This window comes from Balaenoptera physalus, assembly GCF_965194825.1.
Source record: "Balaenoptera physalus genome assembly, chromosome: 7".
In the NCBI taxonomy this organism is placed as follows: domain Eukaryota; kingdom Metazoa; phylum Chordata; class Mammalia; order Artiodactyla; family Balaenopteridae; genus Balaenoptera; species Balaenoptera physalus.
In genome coordinates, this window is record NC_138886.1 from 32140609 (window position 1) to 32162201 (window position 21593).

Below are 21593 nucleotides of genomic sequence, written 5' to 3' on the forward strand. Positions count from 1 at the left end.
GTTGCAGAATCACTCCACTAAGGCTTACTTTCAATTTCCCTTCAGTCTGACTTTCTTCTTTTAAATTCATATTGGATGACTGATGGCTAACATAATAAATATTTTATCTTTCTACACCCTTCCCCCAGGAAAAACATGCCTTTTTGAAAATGAGGCACTGTTAGACACCTGGAGTCTAAACTTAGTTCTTAACTCTTTTGTCCACAGTGAACACTGTGGCTTTTAAATGTTTTTATATTGCCATAAACTATCTATTAAAATATGCTATTCAATCTTACACAGATAAAAAAATTACTTTCATAACTAAACTAGAAAACCAAGAGATAGAATGATCAAGATTATGGAATAAAACATAGCTCAGTATGAGTTTAACTGCTTAGCTTCAGACAGCATCACCTGTATTGTAAATTATAATTATTCTGATATTGTCTAAAATTTTAATAAGTAAAAATCTCAGAAAATGCTGAAGGAAAAATGTTCCGGCAGAAAAAGATCTATATAACTCTGGAATAATCTTCTTCTGAATTCTGACGCACCTAATTAAATCAGTAATAGACCTGTTTCTATCCCCACAACTTTCTCCCAGGGTTCTGGCCTTTCCATTGATGACTGGGTGGTACATGTGGCTAGGATCTCAGGGTAATGAAAGCAAGCACATTCGTATAGAATAAATACAAGGAAAGGGAAATTTGCCAAAGGGAAAATGCCAAAGGTAAAATAGGACAATAAAAGAAACAGTCTTAATAGACCACAGTCCACCTATTTATTCCTTTCAGAATCAATTCACTTGCCAAATTCTTACCATCTTTGTAACTGAGCACTTCAACATAAGCTCAGGACTTTGACACACACATTATCAAACACAGGTATGATCAATCTGAAGTAAACAACTCCATTTCTATACTGTTACAGTGCTAAAAGAACAAGCCCTCCTTATTAATCAAAGCATGGAACACTTTGTTTCTGCTCATGACAAGAATAACCAGTTTAGCAGACAACTCCTCCATCCTTAAAAGTCATAGCACTTATTGCTTATGGATAAAGAAGAAGTTAAGAGATGACTAAATATTAATCTTGAATTCTATTCATATTTGCATTGAAATTTTCATCTTATTTTTCTTGGCACTTATTTTCTATACTGTTACAAAAGACTTAAGTACTAGGAAGACAGCTGGTATCTATGAGAGAAAAAGTTGACACTCTTCTTACTTGTATAAGGTATGCAGTTGAGGGTGTTAAATATTATTTATACTCAAAGGCTTAATGACCACTTCCACCCTCCCCCCGCCCCCCAAGAAAAATTAATGGAGGGCCACACAGCTTAAAATTTATACTGGGGGAGGTTCTTCTGAAGGATCAAATACCACTGACCTATCCCACAGCAAATAAGACAAGGTAACCTGCCAAATCAATGCTCAGTACTCAGTAAACTTGACGTTCCCATAAATGCCACAACCACTCCATCAGACCCTAGCCAGACCAGGTTCTATGAAACCACCACATTCCCTGAAACTGGTTCTTCTTTCTGCCTATCTCTTAAACTGACCTCTAGCTAATATTTCTCACCTTTGGGCTTTCCTCAAAGGGAAGCAGTGAAGTTGGGAAACTCCCTCATATCAAACAGTGATTTTACCTCTTTAATCTACTTGCACCTGAAAGGACAGGAACACACACTCACAGTTCAGAAAACTTGCCATGGGTGAATGAAATTAAGGGAAGCCCTTTAGCCGAAGTCTACCACCTTCACATTATAGTCAACTATCAAACAGTTTGTATTTTAATTATTAACTGCTCAATTCATCACTGTGTATAACTAAAAAGGCATTGATTCTATTCTTATATCCCTTCCTAAAAAAGGAATAATGTGAGAGGGGTATTTGTAGAACAGAAAACCCAGATGAAAAAATGAATAATGTTTTTAAATCGACAGGAGCTAGATGTTTTAGCGAAGACTCTTATCTAATAGTCTCAATGCAGGTGAAATGCACAACAAATATAAATCAGAATATGTAACTGTTTCTTGTGGTAAAAAAAGAAAAAAATGGAAAAAAAGAAAGAAAAAAACTCACCTTCTCAATATTTATCTGGTGCTTTCTTAACCTCTCCAGGTCTGTTGGGATTACTATCTTAGTAAATTTCTGAATAGCTGGTTCAAGACGGCGTAATTTCACTTTTTCTTCATCTTCAGACATCCTAAAAAAATGTTGTATCTCTTCTACTTGCAACATCTACCTTCTCCACTCATGTAGAAAAACCTAAAAGGGAAATATTTATTTAAGAATTTTAAAAATCAATTTCCATTATTTTTAAAAGCCAACAATTAGGGAATTTTATAATATATTCTAAATACATACTCAACTTAATGCTGAACTTCAGTGACTGGTTTTTTAAACAGAACTTTTATTTTAAAATCTTTTTCTCTCTACAAAGGTAATGTATATTCACTTTAGAATGATTAGAAAATAGGAAAAAGAGAATAAAATAAAATCAACAATCATCTCCTCACCTATAGTTAACTACTCTTTCCATTTTTCCCCCTCCCGCCCCCCTACTTCCATTTTGATGCATGTCTTTCCAGGTCTTTTTAATATAAGGATATATATATGTATGCATATATTTAAATAACTTTTTTCAAAAAACCAAAAGTATACTGTTCAAGTCTTTATCTCCCAATGTACCTTGGACAGTGAGTAATGTTTTCTAAAAAGGTGTCAAATGGCAAAATTGGAAGAAAAAATTTCATTCTTAACATTTCTGCTGTAAAAACTCCATTTCTAATATAACATACGTAATTATATACTTCAAATATATTATAAAATGCAACTCTTCTCATTGATGTCCTTTAAATTGCGTCTTCCCTTTCTTACAAAGTGATTATCATTGTCTACAATCAGTACAAGTAACCAGTGACAGAGCTGGAATAAGAACCCAGTATTCCTGAGAGTGCAATCAAAATGCTCTTTCTAATTCACCAGTAGTTTTTTTTTTTAGCAGTGTTCCAGAGAGTCCAGGGTTACGTCTTTGGGGTCAGGGTAGGTGATGGTAAAGGTTGTCAAGTGGACAGGCTCCAGGACCCCACACCTGCTTCAGCTGGAGAAAATTTACTTATATCTATTTCATAAATTTGAACTTATTAGATTTTCTGTAAATAAAGGGCTCCACTGCTTAAGCAAGCTTGAAAACCACTGTTGTACATCATGTTTTCATGCCATCTAATTAGCCATAACCTCTCCCATATTAAAAATAAATGAGTTGACTATGTTAATTCCATTGGGTTATGGTATCTTAGACTGGGGTCCATAGAGGTAGGGGTTTGGGACTTGAGGAGTTCCTGAATGTTTACAAAAAATTATGAATATATTTTTGAATTATTTCAGAAGACAGAGTCCATTGCTTTCATGAAATTATCAAAAAGCTCTATCACTCCAGAATCATTAAGAACTATTATTCTAAATAATGTTGTTTCTCTCTTTCACAACTGAAAATCTTGAAGTGTTGGTTATACAGATTCTCTCATCTACCAGTAACTTGGTCTTTACAGTTAATCTAAGCTTGAAAGCAAAAAAGGAAAATCTCCAGACACCAAAAATAAAGAGTCTAACAGCTACAGTACTTAGTGGGAATTAGAGATGCATGGGGAAGTTCACTGCCAAAAGATTGGTCCACAGCCCCAACAAAATGGGAAAATTTACAGCTAAGGGACTAGAGATAATAAAGTAACCTAAAAATAAAATTAAAATAGGTACATTTTAAGATAAAGATATAAAGAAAGAAACAGAATCTTAAAAAAATTAGATAATATTATGAAACAGTAACAAGCCAATCTGAAAATAAACCAAGTAAAAATTCTACAAATAAAAACCTCCAAAGATGCATTAAACAGTAAATTTTGTTTACTGAAAAGACAAGTATTGATTGGAAGCTATCAGTATGAACACAGAGGAATAAGGACACATAAAAAGAAGATAAGCAACATTAAGGATAAAATGACAAGCTCAATAACAAGTAGGAGTCCCATAAGGAAAGAATAAATAAAGTGGCAAAAAGTCACTATTCAAAGAGAATATGCTGAGAATTAAGATGTAAAACCTCAAACTGAAAATGCACATAAACATTAAGTAGCATAAATAAAAAACAAATTTACCTAAACACATGGAAGGGAAATTTCAGAACATTAAGGACAAAGAAAAAATATCTTAAAAAGCAAACCAGAGATAAAAGACAGATAAACTAAAACAACAAAAGCAGTAAACTTTTCATCAAAGCAACATATCAAAAGATAGGAATATCTTCAAAGTGCTGAGTTGGTATATACCCAGGTTAATTATTATCCAGAAGTGAAGGTAAAATAATCATTTTCAGACACACAAAGACTGAGTTTATTACCAAGCCCTTCATTAAAAGAACTACTAAAAGGCATGCTTTAACAAAAAAGAAAATAAACCCAAAGGAAAGGAATGGCAAGGAGCAAAAAAATATAATAAAGTATACTGTTACTGGGTGAATAAAGGAAGCAGTGAATAAAAGAATAAAAGATTTATTTTGAATAACCTGATCAAATATAATAAAAATGTCTCCATGTAAATTATTATTTTTCTATAATGTATTTTTTATAGCAGCACGGTATCACATTGTACAGATGTTCGATAATTTAATCATCTAATGTTGGCCACTCAGGATGTTTCCAATTTTCCACTATTATAAACTAAACCACAGTGTAATTACTCTTCTTTCACACAAATCCATACTACCATCTATGATTATTTCTTTAAATACCTGGAAATAGAATTAATAGATACACACATTTTTTAAGGCTTCTGATACTAAATGTCCCAAAAAAGGCTGTGCCTATTTACATTCCCACTAGCAACATATCAAAATGTCCATTTATCTGGATTAAAGACTTAAATGTGAGACCTGAAGCCGTAAAACTCCTAGAAGAAAACATAGGCAGTATACTCTTTGACACTGGTCTTAGCAATATGTTTTTGGATGTCTCCTCAGGCAAGGGCAACAAAAGCAAACAAAGAAATAGGACTACATCAAAATAAAAAGCTTTCTCAGTGAAGGAACCCATCAACAAAACAAAAACGTAACCTACTAAATGAGAAAAGATATTTGGAAATGATATATCTGATAAGGCATTAATATCCAAAATATACAAAGAATTCACACAACTCAATATCAAAAAAATAAACAATCCAATCAAAAACTGGGTAGAGGATCTGAACAGACATTTTTCCAGGAAAGACATACAGATGGGAAACAGACACATGAAAAGATGATCAACATCTCTAATCATCAGGAAAATGCAAATCAAAACCACAATGAGCTACCACCTCACACCTGTCAGAATGGCTATCATCAAAAAGACAAGAAATTTCAAGTGTTGGTTGTTGGCAAGGATGTGGAGAAAAGGGAACCCACATGCATGTGGTGGGAATGTAAACTGGTGCAACCACTATGGAAAACAGTATGGAGGTTCCTCAAAAAATTAAAAACAGAACTATCATATGATCCACCAATTCTAATTCTAGGTATTTATCTAAAGAAGATGAAAACACTAACTGAAAAGATATATACACCCCTATGTTCATAGAGCATTATTCACATTAGCAAGATATGGAAGCAACCATTAAGTGCTCAAAGATAGATGAATGGCTAAAGAAGATGTGATACATATACATACACACACACACACACACACACACACACACACACACACACAATGGACTATTACTCAGCCATAAAAAAGAATGAAATCTTGCCATTTGCAACATGGATGGACCTAGAGGGTATTATGCTAAGTGAAATAAGCCAAAGAAAGACAAATGCCGTATGATTTCATGTACACGTGGAATTTAAAAAACAAAACAGAACAGAAACAGATACAGAGAATAATCTGGTGGTCACCAGAACGGAGGCAGCCTGGTGAGTGAAATGCATGAAGGGGAGTAAGGAGTGCAAATTTCCAGTTATAAAATAAACAAGTCACAGGGATGTAAGGTACAGCATAGGGAATATAGTCGATAATATTGTAATGACTTTGTAGGATGATAGATGGTTACTAGACATCATGGTGATAAATTCATAATGTATAAAAATGTCAAATCATTATGTTGCATACTGGAAATAAATACAGTATTGTATGTCAACTATACTTCAACTTAAAAAACTTTAAAATGTCCATTTATCCGTACTCCAACCAATACCTGATATTATCATTCTTCTTAAGACATTCAACTGGTGACAAAAATGGTATCTCATTATTGTCTTATTTTGCATTCTTTAAATTACTAATGAGATTGATTTATTCTCTATTTGCATTTCTTCTTTCATCAATTGCCTGCTCGTGCTACAGGGACTGTCTTTCTCTTATTATATTAACATATAATAGTCTCATAAATTATCAATATTTCCCTAACACTAATGTTCCCAGTTTATCACATTGCCTCTTGTGTTTTCTTCCACTATGCAGATTATATAAGAAGCTATCTTTATATCTATTACTATTCCTATCAAAATGTTTTTAACATACCTGGTATTCAACAGATGCTAATGGAACTAAAACACTTCTTCACATGTCTCTTCTACACTATGTCTAATCCTATCACTCTAGTCAAACAGCACAATATGCATAGCACATTACAAGTGTCTTATTTGGCCTGCGTTTAGACTCTTTCCCCTCTCCAATTTTTCCCCATAGTTTACCACCAATGAATATATATCTAAAACACCAAAGGCAACATGCTCCTCCTCTGAATAAAGACTTCTAAGAGTTCCCTATTATCTGAACAAGAAAATAAAATGTTCGTAAGTAATCCACCCAATCTACGGAAATATCATCACCCAATCTCTACTTTTGGCTTTGCAAGGTGCTCCCTCTGTCTAGATGCTCTTTTATATCCCATCTGCCTCTCAACTTTGTGTATCATTTGAGATACAACTCAAATGATTCTGCCTTCTCTTCCACTAATCAGTTTACGGTGTACTTGACAAACCCCAATTATTGACTATTTGGCTTGTTTTCACTGCTCCCCTATGCTATGATGATAGCTCTCTTTTTTGAATTCAAAAAGTAATATTTCCAGGTCAGAGTGCATGACTCTGCCCCTCAGCTTTTTGTGCTCAAGGAATAACCTGCTGCCTCACAAGGGCCATCTCTCGGGGAAGACATTCTGGCCCAAGACCCGCCCAAGAGACTTTTCCAACTCTTGGTCTCCTTCTAGAGAGTATTATTTTTTCTCTCCACCATTTCCATTTCTATAAAATTACAATAAAATACCCATATAAAACTAAGAAGGGAACATAGCATTCAAATAGTTGCATAAAGTATGATGTTACTGAAACAAAGTCATCCAACAGTGCCTCTGATCATAAAATAGCTCAAATAATGTTTATAAGCTATTAAGGGAAGGTCTTAATTCAATATAGAAATTGTGGTTTAAAAGTGTGATTAAATAATGAGTTGAAAATGTATTTCAGCATTTCTTGATTTTTAAGTCAGAAAACTGGGAAATATTTGATATAATTCAAACATAGGATTAAAAAATACATTTACATTAACATCACAGGTATTTAAAATATGCCTATGAAAAAACAAGAGAAAACACACAAAAATGCCTAATTTCTCAAACTTCTGTAAAGTTGTTGTATTACTTTTAACTTTATTTTTCAAGTGTAATGGAATATTTGGGGTGACAGAATTGTTTGTATCATGACAATGGTGGTGGATAAACAATTATATGCATTTATCAAAATTCACAGAACTGTACAACACAAAAGGGGAATTTTTGTATATTAAAAAACAAAAACAACGAGATGTGGGGGAACCCAAAATGAAATACAAACTATAAAAAATAAAATTAACTGTATTACAAATGAACAACAAAACCACAATGAAAGAAGTAGGGGAAGAAAATAACTAATCTAGGTAACTTTGGAAAATAGATGCTGGATACTCGATACTAGTGTCTAGATATAGGATCCTAGATACTAAACTGGATACTACAAGGCTAAAGACAAAAAGAATTACACACAACTATACTGTACTCTAGTTAGTAAATTTGTTTCTCATAGGACTATGGGTTAGAAATCCTGAAATTACTTTATGTGTATACTAGGACTGAACAAATAAGGAAATATTTTGTAGAACACAAAAGCCAGATTTCTCACTGTTGAAGAAAGAAGTTACAAGTAAAAGGCAAGACTAGAATGAACTCTGTGGTACTGTATTAGAAACAGAAGTATCAGAATAAACTTTAGAAAAAAAAATATATATATACAGACATATATCTAAAATACATGTGTGTATATATATATATACAGATAAACACAAAAATAAATATAAATCTTGGTAGATGCATGAATATACACATATGTGTGCCTGTATCTCCATGAAATATATGGATTTGCAGTTGACCCCTGAACAATATGGATTTGAACTGTGAGGGTCCACTTACAGTGGACTGTTTTCAATAAATACGATTTTTTCAATAAATACTACATGATCCACAGTTAGTTGAATCCGTGGATATGGAACCGCAGATACAAAGGGCCAACTATGGGACCTAAGTGGCTTCGGATTTTGCTATCCACTGCAGGTCCTAGAACCATTCTCTGTGGATACCAAGGGACGACTGCATATACAGCTAGAAATATATACATATACACACACACACACACACACACACACACGCTTCTAAGATGTCTTCTGCCAGGCACTGGAACACACACACACACACACACACACACGCTTCTAAGATGTCTTCTGCCAGGCACTGGAAGTGATGATAACCCAGTAGCAATGAGCACACCTAGCGCCCAGATCCTTGGTGTTTAAATACTACTCTCCAAACAAAGAAAGCAGGGGTCTTTGGGGAAATGGTGGATTCCAGTGCAGGGAAAACACAAGAGAAGCTTGGAGCATCTTAGGGTGCCAAAAAGCAAGGAAGTTCTCAAGAAAGGATGAGAGCCTATAAAAAGGGCACAGGAAGCAACTTGAAAAAACTTGAAATGGACGAAGCTGGAACAATTTGAGACATAAAACAAATAACGAAAGTGTAGGAAAATAACCAATAGAAAAATAAATGAGTCCATACAGATACAAAAAATTAACAATAAATAAATAAATGGGATGAAGATGCAGCTCTTCCTTACAGAAAAACTCCAATTAATAAATTACGAAGGGGCTTCCCTGGTGGCGCAGTGGTTGAGAATCTGCCTGCCAATGCAGGGGACACGGGTTCGAGCCCTGGTCTGGGAAGATCCCACATGCCGCGGAGCAACTAGGCCCGTGAGCCACAACTACTGAGCCTGCGCGTCTGGAGCCTGTGCTCCGCAACAAGAGAGGCCGCGACAGTGAGAGGCCGGCGCACCGCGATGAAGAGTGGCCCCCACTCGCCGCAACTAGAGAAGGCCCTCGCACAGAAACGAAGACCCAACACAGCCAATCAATCAATCAATCAATCAATCAATAAATAGGGAAACAGAAAACCACCATTAGAACATTACAGTAATAATTACTGAAGGCAAGATCATCAATGGATGCTAAAATCAACAAATTAAAGTTTGAGGAGAAACAGGATATTTGCATTGTTTAAAAGTAGTTCTCCCCCAAGATACTGATTAATTACAAAGGGAAAAAGTTACTTTACATTAGAGAATCCCAGCAGATACCCCCTTAACCAAGTGATCAAGAGCAATATCAAATGCAGTGTGTCATATCATGTACCCCTCATATGATGAACTACTGAGAAGGGCATATACACTTCTGTGGTATCAACAAAAGTACACAACCTTAATCTAATCTTGAGAAAACATCAGACAAAACCCAACTGAAGGACACTCTACAAAATAACTAACCAGGACTCTTCAAAAGTGTAACGGTCATGAAAGACAGGAAAAGACTTAGACGTTGTCACAGATTGGAGAAGACTAAGGAGCCATGCCAACTAAATGCAGTGTGGGATCTTAGATTGGATCGTGGAACAGAAAAAGGACTTTAGTATAAAAAATGATGAAATCTGAAGAAAGTTGGTGATTTAGTTAACAGCGTTGTACTGAAGTTAATTCCTTACTTTTGATAATTGTATTATAGCTATGTAAGATGTTAACATTAAAGGAAATTGTAGAGAACTCTGTATTACTTTTGTAACTTTTCTGTAATTGTAAAATATTTCAAAATAAAAAGTCTCTTAAAACAATGTGTAAACTGATGTTTCCCGTAAGACAGGTCAAATATTTTGAGGTCAAAGAACTGCAATCATATTCACTGCACTAACACTTGGGGTGGGCGGGGGCGGGTGCCAGGTGCTTTACAAACTACCTTTAGTGCTTACAACTATTACCAGCTGAGTACCACACTACTCACGTTTCCAATAAGGAAAAAGTACTGGGAGATTAACCAAATTACTTAAAGTTATTTGTAAGTGAAAAGCCCCATTTCTTAGGAAAAGTCCAATATCACTGGCAACGCCCCTTTCCAAAAAAGTTATGAACACCTTCCCACATTTCCCCACACCTGGGGCACCGAATTCCCTCAGGCACGTCGCCCCGTGTTTCTCATTGGGGGAAGGGGTACTGAATTTGGAAAGAAAAGTCAAGGCCCTCGGACCTACCTAGCGTACGGTCTGCTCTCTGAGCCTCCGATTCCGAATTGTGAAAAGGGGAGACAGACGTGGGGCCTTCTGCGAACCACCCTCCCCGGTATGGCTGACAGGAGGCTCCCCCCTCGCGCCCCAGGACCTCCCCTCAACACCCTCGAGCCTCGAGTCATTCCTCGCAGCGTCACCCACCGCGCACCTGGGCCACATAAACCAAACGCCGCCTCCCCCCACCCCCGCGCCCGAATGGGTGCGCGGGCCCCTCTCCGGACCGAGACGCCGGCGACCCTGATGACCTAGGACCCACAGTGCGTCACACGCAGGGCAGACGAAGTAAACTTTTCCACCCCGAGACCCCGGGAGGCCGTCAAGCTCGCCCGGTCGGCCGCCTCCCTATACCCGCTTCGAAAGCACCTCCAAAACCGAAACCACCACTTCTTCAAGCCGAGAGGAGCTCCCACAGCTTTCGCACTTCCAACCTGATGCCCTGCTTCCTGCGGGGCGCCCCTCCCGCGCGCTGGGCTGGCACCGGGCCGACGACGCGGGCCAGGGCCTTACGCCCCCAGGGGGCCTATCGCTATCCCCCTTACCTCCCGCCGGGGCGTTCGAGGCCGGTGGGTACGCACGGCGCAGGCGCGGGCGCGACGGGACGGGGCGTCGCGATAGGCGGGCTGGGCTGCGCCACGCCCCCTCCCGCCCAGTCCCGGCCTCGAGGGGTGTGGCTGGCGCCCCTGTGTGTACAGACACGGTTGCCGCTCTGGACAGTCTTACTAAGTGGTCTTGATTTATGTTGTGGGGTTGTAACAAGGGAGCCAAGAGGAAGGAGACGCACAGATGCTCTTTAAGTCTGTCTGTTTGTTGTGTTTTAAGTGTGAGACAGTTCACATCTGTATAGCCCTCTACATTTTGCAACTTTTTTCTGTCCATTTTCCTCTGTTCTTCTAGGAATTTTATTGGTGGGCTGGCCGGGTGTTCTTACCTCTTTACACTGGTAGAAACTGAAGCTCACAGAGGTTGTGCCTTCTCCATCTACACCCCCGTCTGAGGTAGACGGCACAAGTCTTAACTGTAACAGGCACAGAAACTGAAACTCAGACAAGTTGTGCTTTTTCCCAAAAACGGGTTGAACCAGTGTCAACCCAGTGCCAGTGTCCTTTTCCCAATTTTATAGATAATGACGCTAAGGCTCAACAAAGAGTTCTAGTGACTCACTAGCAGTTCAGCCATGTAGTGACACAGTTGGAACTTCAACTGGGTTTCCTAATTCCCTTTTCAAGTTCCTCCAGTTATACCAGCTGATACCAATGAACAAGCAGTTGGTTGGCTTTGAAGCCCTGTCCAGGTCACAAGTCCTCCTCCCTGGATGGCCTGACTTCCAGATCCAGCCTTTTTAATATGCGTTTGTGAATATTCAGATGACTTGCTCAGAACGTATCCACTGATGATACTATCCTTAGAAGTCATAAGGATGTTCAAGCCATAGCTAAGGAAACTCAGCTCTTAGGGTCTTCCAGTGGAGTGGGAGTAGGGGTAGAAATTGTGGACCAATGAATATTAGGGGTCTGTAAGAATTGCCTTGAAAGGTAATTTCTAAAATAAAGCATAAAATCTGCTAAGCATTTTGGATTTTCTTTGTGGGTATAATGAATGCTGATTTCTTTTACTCTAGGAAGGAGGTGTTTATAAGATTTTAATTCTAAGGAGAAAAATTAAAGTATTAGCCAATACCATGGGAAAAAGTTTTTAATGCAAGACAAGAGCTTTTGAAGTAAAGGTCATTCAAGTTAAGCTCTGAAAAATCTACCTCAAGTACACTAGGGAGATGTGACACTCAAGGATTCTAAACTTGAACCTAGACTTCTAGGTTATTATATGTATGTTTGCTATAAGTTAGGTGTGTCAAGGTAGATAAATATAACTTTTAAATCTAACAGTTTGTTAGCTTGATTTATAATCTTTAAATATTTAGATATATGGTGTGTGGACCTCTTTTTGTACTCTTGCCTGGGCACTGAAGTTGTTAGGAGCAGGCCTGCTGCTACTAGCCAACATTTTCCTGAGGTCCTAACTGAACCAGGAAGGCCAAACAAAACAAACAGTAATAAATAAATAAATGGAGAAAAAGAAAAATATTCTTTTTAGGTATTATGATTGCTTACTTGGAAAACCCAAGGAATGAATTGAAACACGTTCAGTAAAATGGCTAGAGCAATAGCTTTCCTAAACAGCGATCACCTATTAAAAATTGTAATGGGAGAAAAGATCACTTTCAAAGAGCAGAATCTAATTTGTGTTTGTAAGGAATTATGGGAGCTATTTGAAGAATTAAGAATAATAGCTAAATGGAGTAGGGGTGAAGGGAGAGATTTCCAAGAGGCACGAGGAAACTCTGGGGATAATGGATATGTTCATTATCTTGCTTGTGGTACTGGTTGCATTGGGTGTATATATATGTTAAAACTTACCAAATTATACACTTTAAATACACTTTAAATATGGATATTGTTTATGGTATGTCAGTTATACCTGAATAAGGCTGTTTCTTGAGGAAAGGTGTATATTATCATTTGCTTAGAAAGTAGCACATTCTTGGAACAGGCTAAGGAAACAATATATATTCACTCTATGAATTAAGACATAATTTTTCCAGTATTATAGAGCAAGTATATGGAGAACCTGAGAATCAAATTCAGATCTGGCACAATAATATAGACCTCCTAGGTTATCTTCCTAGTCCATTCCTCTTCTGGGAACTGCTTCTCCCTACCAGATCTGCAGGCTATCAGTTATGAGCCTCTGGCAGCCATTTTATACAGGCATGAACCCATGCTCCTGACCATAGTGAATTGGTCCAGGAGCAGACCCCTGACCCAGGCTGGAACAATAAGACACCTGTTCCAGGAATCTGAGATTGGGACTAGGATTCTAGCTTTAATATGGCTTGTTTCTTGAATGGAGGAGATGCTCACAGCAGAGCTTCTGGTGGCTGTATTTTTGACTCCATAGACTGGTGAATCAGAGGAAGCCTTGCTGCTGGTGATCCCACTTAAAATTGTGGAGAGATGATTGTATGTATATCCTAGGCCATGTTGTTAAAAAATGTGGGGGTTTTTTTTTGTTTGTTTGTTTTTACTGTAGGTCATGTTCAAAAAATATTTAAAGCCACTACCTTCACTAAGTTCTTTCTCTAGCATATGAACTATTGAAATATCTACTGCAGTTCTGAATGCATTCTATCTTTGTGCATTCTAACATTCCAACAATCTTGTGAACTGAGATGAAGAAAGGTTAAAAATAAAGTGATAATAGTGGTTACCTTTAATGTGGGATTAACTGGGAGAGAGCATAAGTAGTTTTCTGGGGTGCTGGAAAGTTTCTGTGTATTGAACCGTTGTAATTACATATGTGAAAATTCATCAAGCTGTACACCTAAGATTTGTGTATATACTTTGTGTGTTACACCACAATAAAAAAGGAAGATAAAGAGCTAGTAATTCTTGATTTAAAACAAATAAAACCTCTTAGTAGACCAGGAATATATACTTCCTTAATAGCATTTCTCTCTACTACCTGTCTCTGAAATAGTGGTGAAATAGCAGCAGTAATCCCTACCCTTGTTAGAGACCTTCAACCTTTAGAATATAAAATGAAAAGCCATGAAAGAGACAGAAAGAGAGGTAGGTGAGAATGATTAGATGCACAAAAAAGAAACAGAGTTTGCAGCACATTCAAATTCCTGGTTCCAGCTCATTCCTGAGGCTTAGCTTAACCCCAAAGTGGCTTAGCTTTAACCACTTAGGTCTGGTTAAACCCCAAAGCCTCCTAATCCCCCACCCTACCCCAGCTCTCACCCTGCATTTTCTTTAATTGCTTAAACTAGCTCAAGTGAACTTCTACTTTCAATCAAGAGAGTTCTGTTATCAACACAAAATTCCATTTGTTTCTATTATCTTATGATATCATTTTAAACTTACACATAGTGTTCCCTGGCTTTAGTACTTCAACCTTTCCACTTTCTGCTTTAGTGGCTCCTGCCACCACACACACACACACCATTACCAAACAATCTGTTCATATATATTAAGATTATAGAGACCTTACATCAAACCAAAAGCAGTGAACTCTGCAGGCAAACAGTAACACTAAAATTCTCTGCTTCTCAACCATTCACTACTTAGGAATTTGATAACCGTTTAATATGTAGAATAGCTTAAATGCCCAGACATCTCTCTAAAGACTCCTTCCCCACCTTTTTGTTCTTTTAATTATCTTAATAATTCTCAGAACTTAGTGCTCCCAACAATTATTGCACAAGGTAGTATTTATAAAACCATGCTTAAAAGACCTTATGGGCAATTTAAGCAATTTTCAAGAGTAGTTTTAACATGGTAATTTTCGCTTTATCAATGACTTTAATTCATTCCCACACCCCTTACCATCCAACTCACCTTCGAAAGATGCAACTGTATACTATGCTTGCAACTAAAACACAGTAAACTTACTTAGCATTAGAATCTTACTAAATATTGTTTAAACTTTGGCAATTTACAAGGCACCTTGAATTTTGTAGTACCTTAGTTATTGTCATGAATATCAATTAATATCACATGATAAATATACAAATGTGCAAGTTGATAGATATTCCACATGCACCCAACCTTGCTTTCTGACTTTAGCTCCCATTATTCCTCTTCACTCATCCTCTGCTCTAACCAAATCGAGCTCAGTATTCTTAATCCCAATCCTTTTCCCAATCTTACCTGTGCCTTACACCTGGAATATTCTCCATCGATTGCCCCTCCCTCTCTGAACATTCAAATCCTACTCATCTTCCCATGTTCACTCCAAATGTGACCTCTCGTAATTTTTCTAGAATTTCTAGATTTAAGGCCTCCCTCCTCTAAACACCCACCTTAATAATCCGATCTTTTTTTGACGCATCACTGTCTGCATTTTAATATAGAAATTTGGTGTGTGTTTTGTTGCCACCTCCACTGTTTTTCACCCTTTTCCCTGTCATGACACAAATAGAAAATGAAATTTATAAAGCAAAACTGAGAGAGAAAGCTGCTCTCAGCCTCTGCCACTGGCTCAGTTGCACTGGGAGCTGGGAAAGTTAATGCTTCCACACACCTACGACACAGTCAAGCACAGGGGTTGAGAAGCTGTCTTGTACCATCCCACGTAAGAATATAAGCTTCCTGAGGACCGGCTCCATGTTTGCTTATCTCAGTATCCACCTATACTTTCTAGTTCAATACCTTGTACCTGTAATAAATGAATAATTGGATAAATGACAAAGCACTATTTAAATTTGTTTTTACAGAGTTCTGAGGGCTTCCAGTTTCAGCTCTGACATGTAAAGAACTTGAAGGTCATCACCCCCATCCATACAACAAGAAAAAAGATGAACAAACTAAAAGTAAATTACCTTTCTTTGACTCATAAAAGAACTGAGGTTCAGGGCAAACTGCCCCTCTCCCCGAAATCTGGAGAGACAGGCAAATACAGAGAATCACAACTAACATTAGCTTATCTGAAACAGAAGTCCCTGGAGTCTTAGGCTGGTGGAAACATTTACATGATAACTTTGACAAATCCTTGGAGGTGGAGTGTTGACTAGTGTGAGAGTGAGAAACTCTTGGGGCCTGCAGTCTTAGGCGGGAACTGCATACATTCATGAGCTTTACCTCCAGGAAGCTCACCAGGTTCTCATGGTGAAGAGCCAAGAAAAAAAACTCATGTTTCTGGCAGAGGAGGCGAAAATAAACTATGTTGAAATATATGGAGCCTTCTCTATAACAAAGGCCTACATAGCCAGAGACGAATGATGGTGGGGGGAGTGGAGGTGCTGAGAGAAGTTTGCATTACCCAACTCCAGCCCCTTCTAGACTTCCTGTCTCTCCTAAGGCAGGGAAGTGGCTGAGAAACACTTGTGAAGGTCAAAGCCCAAAGACACAAGACCACTGAAAGACTGAAAATTAATCATAGGTAAATCATAATTATCGAATGCTTCTGCTCCCCCTACACCTTAGGTCTTCAGAATAATCACAGCAGATTAGAACTGAAAGAACTGCAAGGTGCAGTCTCTATATAAGGAGTTTTTAGGAGAATCCAGACAACAAGGATGCTAGAGGAAATTGAAGCCTCTTATACCTACTGCAAACATTAAACACAGCCCAGCTCCTAGCCAGATTAATGTAAAACCTCACACCAAAAGCCTGTTCACCTCAGTTCCCACTACCTGATACAACATGTTTGGCTTTCACCAAAAAATTACAAGGCCTATTAACAGACAAGAAAAGGCACTGTCTAAAGAAACAAAGCAAGGATCAGAATCAGACTCAGATATGACATAGATTTTTGTAATTATTAGGGAATTTAAAATAACTGTGATTGGGCTTCCCTGGTGGCACAGTGGTTGATAATCTGCCTGCCAATGCAGGGGACACGGGTTCAAGCCCTGGCTGGGAAGATCCCACATGCCGCGGAGCAACTGGGCCCGTGAGCCACAACTACTGAGCCTGCGCGTCTGGAGCCTGTGCTCCGCAACAAGAGAGGCCGCGATAGTGAGAGGCCCGCGCACCGTGATGAAGAGTGGCCCCCACTCGCCGCAACTAGAGAAAGCCCTCGCACAGAAACGAAGACCCAACACAGCAAAAATAAATAAATAAATAAATTTATAAAGTTCCTACCAAAATTCTTAAAAATAAAATAAAATAAAATAACTGTGATTAATATGGTAAGGAGTCTAATGGAAAAAATTGACAACATACAAGAACAGATGGGTAATGGAAGGAGAGAGATGGAAACTCTAAGAAAGAATCAAAAGGAAATGCCGAGAATGAGAAACACTCTAATGAAGATGAAGAACACCTTTGATGGGCTTTTCAGTAGACTGGACATGGTCCCACGGAAAGAATCAGTGAGTGTGAAGATATAGCAATAGAAACTCCCCAAATTAAAATGCAAAGGAAAAAAAAAAGAACAGAACACCTAAGAACTGTGGGACAATTTCAAAAGATGTAACGTATACATAATTGGCATACTAGAAGGAGAGGAGAAAGAAAATGGAACAGAAGAAATATTTGAAGTAAAAATGGATGAGAATTTTCCAAAATTAATGACAGAAACCAAACCACAGATGCAGGAAGCTCACAGAAAACCAAGCAAGATAAATGCCAAAAATATCTACACCTAGGTATGTCATATTCAAACTCAAAAAAACAAAGACAATGGGAAAATCTTGAAAGATGTCAGAGGGAAAGAACATCTTACGTATAGAGGAACACAGATGAGAATTACATGTGAATTCTCGTCAGAAACCATGCAAGCAAGAAAAGAGTAGAGTGAAATATTTAAAGTGTTGGGAAAAAAAAAATCCAACAAAACACAAACCTAGAATTTGATATCCAGCAAATTTATCCTTTACAAGTGAAGGACAAATAAAGACTTTCTCAGATGACCAAAAAAAAAAAAAAAAAAGTGAAAGAATTCATTTCCTGCAGACCTGCTCTGCAAGAAATGTTAAAAGAAATTCTTCCAGGGAGGAAGAAAATGTAATAGATTACAAATCTGGATATGTAAAGAAAGGATGAGCCCAGAAGAGGAATAAATAAATTTAAAATAAAATATTTTGTTTTTCTTCTTCTTACTTGGTCTAATAGATAACTATTCAAATAATAATAGTAACAATACATTGGGTAAAATAAATGGTAGCAATATTTTAAGGAATAGGAGGGAGGAATTGGGAAAACTCTGTTTAACGTAACTGAACTACCCATAAAGTGGTAAGTGTAATATGAAAGGGGACTTAGATTAGTTGAAATATATATTATAAACTCTAGAGAAATTACTAAAAAAAAGTTTAAAAAGAAGTATAATTGATATACCAGAGAGTACAAAAAGTGGGCAGGAGAGAAACAAAGAACAAGTACAAACAGAAAAGAGTTATAAACATGGTAAATATTAAACCAACTATATTAATAACCACTTTAAATATGAATGCTCTGAATACATCAATTTTTTTTGTCAGCATGATTGTCTGAGTGAACAAAAAAACATGACCCAGCTATATGTTTTCTGCAAGAAACCCACCTTAAATATAAAGACACAGAAAGGTTAAAAGTAAAGGAATGGAGAAAGATATACCATGCTAATACTAATCAAGAGTAGCTATATAGAGACTTCCTTGGTGGTCCAGTGGTAAAGAATCCGCCCTACAATGCAGGGGACGTGGGTTCGATCCCTGGTCAGGGAACTAAGATCCCACATGCTGGGGCAACTAAGCCTGAGTGCCGCAACTACCGAGCTTGTGCGCCTCGACTAGAGCCCGAGTGCCGCAAACTGCAGAGCCCACGCACTCTGGAGCCTGCACACCACAACTAGAGAAGAAAAAATCCACACACCACAACTAGAGAGAAGCCCATGCACCACAACAAAGGTCCTGCATGCTGCAACTAAGACCAGACGCAGCCAAAAATAAATAAACAAAATAAATAAATTAATAATAAATAAATCTTCAAAAAAAAGGATTAGCTATATTAATTTCAGACAAAGCAGACTTGAGAACAAGGAAAATTATCAAGAATAAAGAGGGACACTTTGCCTAATGATAAAGGGGTTAATTCTCCAAGAAGATGTAACAATCCTTAATGTGTACGCACCTAACAACAGAGCACCAAAATACATGAGGCAAAGCCTGATAGAACTGCAGGGAAAAATAAAGTGCCTCGCAAATAGAATATGAGAGCAACAAAAATTAAGTTCATGAAAGTTGCCATTTCTTCCAGGGGCAGCAGGATTGTCATAGAAGAACTAAGAGAATATAACAATAGCGCAAAATGATTTCCAAGATACCAAATATTTCTAGATTCCTGTTGGAGAACCTGCCGAGGCTCTCTTTTACAGGATTATAGAATCTATTCTCAATCCTTTCATAACTGACACTTTCACCAGTAAACCTTTTAATCCTCCAACTAGCAGAAATACATTTAAGGGATTGGAAATCAACAAAATTCACAGAGTTCCACCCTCCCTCTTTTCAGCCCAGCAAGAGCCCAAATGTCATTGTCACACCCATTAGGGGATTTTTTCCCTTTTGTAGGCCTCAATGGATTACAGGAGCTTTTTGAATGGTATTTATATTTCCTCTAGCCAAAGATACATTAACTGTAATATTTCTTTGGCAGATTATTACTAAAGAAAGAAATATTGCTTGCTCCATGGAAATAAACTGATAGGTTCAGTAACTGTCACTTTGCTTATATAAATGAACGCTTCAGAGGATAAATGTTTCAAGCCTGAGCAAAGGGTTTTAAATATGGAAAAAATGTTCCTGAATCCCTGTATTTAAACATTACAGGACATAAATTGTAAGTTTGAATCTTTCTAACATCTGGTGAGTGCTTTCGCATTCATTCAATCAGTCAGTCTGCACAGTCAATATGCCAGCCACCATGCTGAGTCCTGGTGATTGAAAGTTTAAAAAGATCTCATTTCTGTCTTCTAGGATCTCACCTTCTGGAGGGAAAGACAGACATGTCAATGAATACAATACAGTTAACAAGCCCTTTTAAGCTATCCCTACACAAGTGCTATAGAAAGAAGCACAGAGAAGGTGACTTCAGAGTTTGGTCAATACATAGGAATTATTAAAGAAGGGAGGACAGAGCATTCTGAACAGAGAGAACATATGTAAAAGGCACAAAGAATGAAACAAAGGTGTGTTCAGGTCCCCAGAGTGCAGGTCCCAGGGGCAGATAAGCAGAGAAGGTTGCCTGAAGGTAGGATGAGTAACTACCTCAAATGTATTTACCAAAGTTCATGTTGATCATGTTCCTATTTGTTTCAGATCTGGTCACGGCACTAGTTACTTTTAAACCTTTGTTGTGGCCCCCTCCTTCTCAGACACGCATCATACAATCTTATGCACACTTATGATTTCTTGTGGGGGCTTCTGAGGCTCTCCAAGTTTTAATTTAAATTTCCAGCTTCATAGCCCACCATTTTCTGAAGCTCCACAAGGTTCCTCTAATTTCCTAATATCCCATCCACTTTCTTTCTTCTATGCCTTTGCTCAAGCTGTTCTTTTCTTTGGAATGTTTTCTGCTTCCTTTCCATTGATCAAAATTTTACTTCTCCCTGAAGGCACACCTCAAATCTCTTCTCTCCAGAGAAACCTTCCCTTATTCCCCTCCACCTGTTCCCACAGTACCTTGATTTAATTTTACTCTGCAGTATAGTCGTTCACATATCTGTCTTTACAACTAGAGCAGAAACTTATTGAGGGCAGGCACCTTGTGTCATTTATTGTGTGTTCCCAGCACATGCCCTGGAATGTGGCATTTGATAATATTTGTTTTCAATGACATGTGTGTCTCATCACCTTTGTGATCTGATTAGTCTTCTCGTTTCACAACTAAGTTCCCGCAGCCGCAAGCCTTCTTAAAGCTATTTGTCACTGAGGGTGAGATCAGAGGAAGAATAAGAAAACCACCTGAGGCACACAACAAAGTCACTTGGGGATCTTTAAAAAATGTAATTGCCTGGTCCCCACCTTCAGAGATTATGATTTCATTGGGCTGAAGTGGAAACCAGGCATCAATATGTTTTTTAAAGTTCTCTGGATAATTCTTAAGTGTGGTCGGTTTTGAGAACCATAGACTTAAAGGGCAGGTGAGAAATAGTTACTAGGCCCCATATGGGAATTAGAATAATTTCTAATTCATTTTTCTCAAATGGTGATGCTTTTCCCAGGAAAAAAAACATAACTAAAGGAATGGGGCCACACAGTTTACGTGAAATTGACTTTTTTTCCAGAGAAATCTTTACCACAAGGAGCCTGAGTTTCTGTAGGAGGAATCACACATTGGACATGATACTTGCCTTCACGGTCCTGATCAACTTGTCTAGAGAATCCCGTTGAACTGAAATCAAAATGCCAGGCACCAAACCATCAAATGAGTAAGAAAGCTTGAGAGTTCCCAG

General features: G+C 37.8%; 1 protein-coding gene across 4 annotated transcripts in view; it reads right to left on the bottom strand.

The window, feature by feature from the left end:
- STX17 (syntaxin 17) overlaps positions 1 to 11266 on the bottom strand; it is a 93559-nt gene extending 82293 nt beyond the window's left edge. The window contains exons 1-2 of one of the 4 annotated variants that reach the window (XM_082468767.1): positions 11195 to 11266; positions 2070 to 2255 (exon numbers count right to left, since the gene is read on the bottom strand). In XM_082468767.1, the coding sequence (XP_082324893.1) occupies positions 2070 to 2228 (159 nt within the window). In that variant the 5' untranslated portion in view covers positions 2229 to 2255; positions 11195 to 11266. The other 3 variants (XM_082468769.1, XM_082468768.1, XM_082468766.1) reach the window with 3 other exon arrangements.
- Positions 11267 to 21593: the final 10327 nt, after the last annotated feature.